Here is a 6,780-nt window from a genome sequence, read left to right on the forward strand (position 1 = left end):
CTGTTCGAACTCATAAATGTGCTTCATAAGTGCCTAAATGTTCGTGCCCGTTAACACAGATTGGAGAAGAAGTCTTTACATATAGAATCTAAACTAGACTGAATCTTCTGCATGTACATGCGAGCAATGAATAATTGCATGGTGCTTCAATTCAACAAGATTAAGGTTATTTCGATTATTGGTATCATATCTGAATGTATTGAGTTCTTTCAAGCAAGCAGCGCTGCCTCTGTATAGCTCAATAGTGCTGTCATAGAGAAGGATTATATTGCGCCACCACTCGTAACAATAATCCCTCAGTCCCTTAGTTTATTGTTGACCAGCCGTAGCAGTGTCGCGGGAGGTTATAATTATCTTTATGAAGGAATCTTATAGTTATAAATATAACTATAGTAGTACTTATAATTATCTTCATGAAGGAAACTAGACGTACATCAAATTGGCTAACATTAAGTTTAGTAATTTCAAAAACTGTTTTATTGATACTATTGACCAATAAACACTGCTGGAATGTGATTCTGATCTGACAATTTTACTGATGTCGGGATCGTTGCAATCTCAACATTAGTTCTTTGGAGGACAGGCTGATATATTTTCCATTATTTTCCTATCGAAATTTTTCTTCTTGTCAGCAGCTGCCACAAAGGCGCCGCAAGCTCGCCTAGCGGTGTAAATTAGCGTATCTATGTCCGCTTTAGGTTCCGGTTGCTGGAGCGAAATCATCGCCGAAACAGAATCTTGTGAAATACCTGTCGAGCTTGGGGCGATCGTGGGACGCGCTTCGAATAGAGTTCACAATAACGGAACCATTCAACTTAGTTACCTTACAAATTTGCTCTGTAACTCTGTTGTAACTTGTCTTCAGCAGCAAGCTGTCCGACCAGTTGGTGAGGTTGCCAGATGCCACTACTCAACTTAGGCACACGACGTTAATCTACTTGACGAATCTGAATCTAAGTTTTCGGTTCCACATTCCACAAAAGGATCCTTATGTCTTGGTTGGTGAATTAGAAATTATAACCTCGAGTATAAGAACACGAGCAGCTGAAATAACACGTTCGTGTCAATATACCCCAAAGTTAAAAATTTCAGCAAAAATTTTGAAGCTCGATAAAATACAACATCATGGGGCGGATCTTCGGGCTACCTTTGCAGGCCGCGGGAGCGTACTCAGCTATCAGGAGTGCGTTGCAGTGATAAGTAGATTTTTAAGTATAAAAAGCCAACCTGAGGGCGGGCTGTAGGGATCAGTATGTTTCAGACGACTCTACATCTTCTCCCTTCATTTGTACTCAACTGGCTATGTAAATAAAAATAGCCCTGTTATTTTAATTTAATTACAAATTGATTGTATTCGCTTTCCTAATGATTCTCATCGTCCGGGTAGAGTGAAATAGATTCTACGTTGAAGTTGACTACCATACTGACGCATCATCTCTTGATGATAATTGTGATTCATTAGATCTTCCATTGAGAAATAATTGTTGAACATGACCACCTCAATATGAATTTTGTTTGTGATTGGATCCACCACTTCATTTCAGTATATCAGGGGTAGGGCTTTTGCTGGTCTTCGTTAGTGTATACTCCGATAACTCTCGTATACCTGATCTTCAATAAGCTATATTTTGAAACAATGGAACTTCCCAGGCTAGGAAGGTAATGAAACTTCCCAAGCACCCCTTGCGGGATGAAAGCACAAGAAAGATTGCGGCGATAGTAGGTTTTAAAAATTTTTAGAAAGTAACGTCCCAGTGGAGAATCTTCCATCAAACACCGCCACCTATCCAATCTGCGCTGTGTGAAGCAATTCATAAAGAAAAAGAAACCAAAATAGATAACCTTATTCAATATGTTTGTAAGCCATTTTGGGTTGAGGGTCATTTTGGGAAGTGGGACGGTGCATTTTATGTCCACCCTGAAAAGTTATTCTTAGCTGCACACATTAGTTTGTTTTCTGAAAAGTACTTAGTACTTGAAATTACGAGGTACAAAGTTTTACTCATGTACCTTTACTACACATACGTTGTACTTAAAACTGCTAGGGTTGATTGCTCCATGTTCTACAGAAGTGTGTTTATTATTGGACCCTATGTAAGTTGTATGATAGTATGTATTTAAAAATTTAATACTTTCGACATCTCTGGTTACAGACGGTATTGAGGTCGTAGCCGAGAGCGACTTGGGCTTGAGGGCGGACGGCAGAATGTACCTGAAGAATGTCAATCTGAAATTATTCAAAACTAAATCACATCATCTGCAGCTCGAAAACCCCTCCGGCAGCAATACTGTTCTCAGTGAGTTTCATAAACAGATTTTTGATGATATTTTGTGAAAGCAAATCTCCGTGAAACTGAGGAACTTATAAAGCATATCCGGAGATTTTAATTTCAGGAATTTGTGATTTTGGATTGTTTCGGGTCATTTTTTATCGGATTACGTCGATTTTAATTATTTTTAGTCATTGTTGGTTGTGTTTGGTGAGATTTGTTTTGGCCTGACAAGTTTTCGCTAGGATTAGTTGGGTTTGAATGAGTTTTGGTATTGTTGAGTCGGGTTGTGGTTGAAAGGTTCGATCATTTTCGGTTGAGTGTTCGCTTGGGCATAGTCAGGTTTTATATATGACGGATCTAGGCGGGTGAGGCATGGCTGGGTTAGAATTGATCCGGTTTCTTTCAACTTTCGTTTTATTTTGCATAAATTCATGCAGAATTTATACTGTGTTCTTTATTAAGAAAGTTATGAGGTCCTATTCTATTAAATTCTTGACGCTTTTCTTTCCTATTTAGTTTAATTTCGACTGCCTAGCTCAAATTCTAAAATATGTACATCACCCGGAGTTGTGGAGGAAGGCAATCCACGGGAAAGATGACTGCGATGCTTCGGTACGAGGCCTGGGAAGTTTGTGATCATGAAGGTGTTCTCTGGGCGAGATTCACTCGCGTAGTCTCCTCGGAGCTCCTAGAGCGTGGCTTCTATGAATTCTTCAGTCTACGTTCCCTTGAATGCGTTGTGAGTGATGACTATAGCTGGGAGTGAGTGATGACTATAGCTGGGACTTGGAATTGAAGTGAGTGATGACTATAGCTGGGAAGCAAGTTCAGTCGGCGGCTGTCCGGTCGCAAACTCTCGTGGTGACTAAATTGGCTTGGGACTCGGGGAATTTCGTTGGTCGATCGCGATTTTTATTCGTAAATACTCGTATTTCTTCTCCTTGACACTGTCGTAGTTCTTGGCTTCGTTAACAATTTCGTTTCCCGCATGTCACAACTGTTGATGCCTCTTCGTAACCGATTGTCCAGCGTGTCTAAGTTCTCAAGGATATTTTTAGTATCTGGTGGACAACGTGGTAGTTCCGTTGAGTAATAACACGGCCGTATCAACCGTGATTCACTCACACTTTCGACAGTCTCTTCGACCTACTTGTACACCTCACATATACGCCGGCCGCCCACTCTACTGACTAGGGCTACTTGCTCGAGGTACCCCTTCGAGACTATACTCTGGACTGACTAGATTGTAGCCTCGTACTCCGAGCTCACCTAACTCAGTACTCCCACGCCGCTCCCGTCCCGTTCCTTTTATAGCCCAGGGCCCCTGAGTTCTCAACATGGGTAGCGCGTCGCTTGATCTTTACCCTAAGCGACCTAAAGTTTTCCCCTGTGTAAAGGATTGACCACGTCGCCTCTTGTCATTTTTTCCTCAACTCTACACATTTTCAACATTATTACATAAAAATGAAGTCTGAATTACCAACGCTTTATTTATGTCATTTATAGGTATTTGTATTTCTATTCCTAACATCAAAAGAACGGTAATGATATACCAGTGCAGATGAGGTGTTAAATTTATTTTCACGACAGGTGACGTCATGCAGAACTTCCTGAACGAAGTCTTTGACATGATACTGAGAGCCCAGCATCCTGACCTGCAGAAGATGTATGGGGACTTCATGGCGAAAGTCATCAAGCCTGCAGTTGATTCCCTGCCACTAGATGTCGTCTCGTATATACCTAATGCTAATTCATTAGATAAACATAGGCGCAAGACAAATGAAAGACTGATAGGTGAGGCTCAAGCGACCGTATTTCAGCGATCGAATTTCGTCTACGGGTTATATCCCATAACATTAATGTTAATGTAAAACGATTACGCAAAGAAATGATGAGCATGTCATCACTCACATTGATTATTTAAATTATTTTTCAATTAGTTATCCAGTCCAGCAAGATATAGAGGTCCTATTAAATGCGGTAGTTGCCCTAGCAAAGAATATCGTATGATTCCACTTAGGAAAATGAGTAAGTCTTTGTCCAGATAAAGATGCACTTATTGCGAGTGTGCGCCATCCTGACAAACTCTGGTGTGGCAGAGGAGCGTATCAGAGCTACGTTCGCTCTTTGCTCGTGTGTGTGTGTATGTGTAAAATGAATTAAATGAAATGTGTAATTTTTCCAGATAATTATCACTGGACGCTATGACTCACTCATGTTTCTTGGTGTACCACGGAATGTCCTGTATGATTTAGTTTCTAAATTTAAATTAGATGCTATATATGCTACTACTAAATACTGTGAGTAAACGAACAGTTCCATGTTCGATAACGTCCGTTAGTAGTGCGTTATTACCATTCTAATATAGCTTTATAAATTTCTATGTTTAAGCGAGAATAAGAATAAAAACGCACAATAAAAAATACGCAATTTTACAAAATAATTCATTATCATCTCACAAGTTGAATAATTTTTTAAGGGGCATCAACATCTTGAGTGAAAGTAAATGCAAACAATGAAATTATTACAACCTTTTGTTTTAAATATCAGGCATTGATGAAAGACATGGATCGAGGAAAAAATAAAAGTTACTAAAGGAGAATGTCTGGAATGCATCAAATGTAATTTTGGACAACTGGCACTAAGATGTAACACATGCAGACAATTTTGTCACTTCGAATGTTCACTACTTCCAGAACACCAACTTGCAAGATATTTAAAAACGAGGACATCATTCATATGTAGAAAATGCGTGATGGACGAGGGATGGGTGAAAGAAGAAATGGAGAGTGCGCAAGATATTCTAGCGATCTAGAGAAATGGGCCTACAATGAATGGGTCTCTCTGTTCGACTAAGACGCGTTTACCCTCAACTCCCCTCACTTCCCTGCCACCTCTCCGACATCCCTCACTGCTGTCCGACACAGTACCTCGCCCGAACCATAATTAATTTATTTATTCGTGAGCTACATCAAAAGCCACTTTGAACGACAGAATCTAGTTCAATCTGTAAAGGCCTTCGTTGTAAAAAAAAACCGCGGAGTGTGTTTGTGAAACTCTATATGAGATTAAGCTGCTTTTGCCTGAAAGAAACCCTATACAGAGTTGTGATTGATGAAAATTCAGATAAATACTTTTTAGTCAAAGCGATATCACTTGTTCTTCACCTGACCATTGTTAGAGGCGGCACACCATCTCATGCAGAAATTTATAGAATAAAATGCTGCAAATTTTTTTATAACCAGGTGGTTTTCAGCTATAGTCAAATGTTTCGATAATACGCCGTTTACATATGAGAAGATTGTGAACTTCAGCCAATTTCCTTGCTAATCACGAAGAACGTGTGCATCTATTTTCAAGAAATACAGGAACTGTGCGCACCAAAAAACTTGTGTAACTTCCCATTCTGAGTCATCGTTCATTCTGAGTCACCGTTCATTGTGACTGGATGTTGGACAGTATTGGCAGCATCGCACTCTCAAAAATGTGATGACATTTTTGAATTCAGCTCTTGCACATCATAATCTACTTATCGTTCACTGTTCTGGTGTAAATTTGAAACTTACGAACATGCTGGTGATGGACGAAGAACTTGGCTTTATGGACTATGGTGGAATGTTGCAGTCAAACCGATCTCGGGCTCCTTCAGAATAATCAAGTCTACATTTTTATACCAGTTAATTACGCCGTGCTTATCTAAACGCGCCTCACAGCTGTAGTTCCCAATGCATTGCTCCCGTTGGTCAACGCGTTTACGTGCATGTATTGTGATTTTAAACATCTATGTATATGACGACACCTGCAACTTCGCTGGATTCTTGTACTCGCCCACTACAACGTCAACTACAACGACGCAAGTATTTACTGTGGTTTCTTCAGACCCTATCCATCATGACTGTCGGAAATGAAGTTTTTTTTAAATTTGTGAACTTGGCGCCAAGCTACTATGGCCAACCAGGGTTTAGATGCACCATTGCAACTTGGCCAGACGTCACGACTAACACTTCTAAGAATCAAATATTGCGAGTGGTCGGTAGTCAGTTCGCAATTGGCATCTCCTCGAAGCAATAGATGCCGAACCTTTCTGTGTAGGTTCACTCATCTCCTACCAATGGGAATTGACAGCCACACACTGCTTGCTGCAATTAAATGTAGAATTGGCGCTTAGAGCGCGTTTGCTTGTGCCAAACACACAATCTGGCACACGCGTGAAAGTATCAAAAATATAACTCAGTACTCACAGCAGTGAGTGACAGAGAGCGCATTTTCTCGCCGACGAAAACTTGAGGTCACGGACAGACGGACGGACGGACGGATGGACAGACAGACGGACATGGCGAGCACAATAGTGCATTTTTTCCATAAATGAGAAAATGCGCTAAAAATTGCGTATTCTAATTACGACTCAAATAATTTCAACAATGATATCGCTTTGATAAAGTTAGTTACGTCCGAACCATCTCACCGGTGTGTCTGCTTTTCAAGTTCTTCAGCTCGGACTTCGATG

The 6,780-nt window shown here is 40.4% G+C and overlaps 1 protein-coding gene across 1 annotated transcript; it reads left to right on the plus strand.

The window, feature by feature from the left end:
- Positions 1-1,118: 1,118 nt before the first annotated feature.
- On the plus strand, positions 1,119-4,663 carry LOC125178353. Its single transcript, XM_047881890.1, has 3 exons — positions 1,119-1,183; positions 2,154-2,297; positions 3,864-4,663. The coding sequence occupies exons 1-3, from the start codon at positions 1,126-1,128 to the stop codon at positions 4,142-4,144; spliced, it is 483 nt and encodes a 160-aa protein (XP_047737846.1). The 5' UTR covers positions 1,119-1,125; the 3' UTR covers positions 4,145-4,663.
- The last annotated feature ends 2,117 nt before the right edge of the window (positions 4,664-6,780 follow it).

Source organism: Hyalella azteca, unplaced genomic scaffold (assembly GCF_000764305.2).
Source record: "Hyalella azteca isolate HAZT.00-mixed unplaced genomic scaffold, Hazt_2.0.2 contig9063, whole genome shotgun sequence".
Taxonomy (NCBI): Eukaryota; Metazoa; Arthropoda; class Malacostraca; order Amphipoda; family Hyalellidae; genus Hyalella; species Hyalella azteca.

What these genes read in the sequence shown, in the direction of transcription:
- LOC125178353 (XM_047881890.1), top strand. Translation starts at nt 1,126, where the DNA reads ATGGGGCGGATCTTCGGGCTACCTTTGCAGGCCGCGGGAGCGTACTCA. An exon ending in AGCGTACTCAGCTATCAGGA is followed by an intron (nt 1,184 to 2,153) that starts GTGCGTTGCAGT and finishes CTCTGGTTACAG; the next exon opens with ACGGTATTGAGGTCGTAGCC. An exon ending in CGGCAGCAATACTGTTCTCA is followed by an intron (nt 2,298 to 3,863) that starts GTGAGTTTCATA and finishes TTTTCACGACAG; the next exon opens with GTGACGTCATGCAGAACTTC.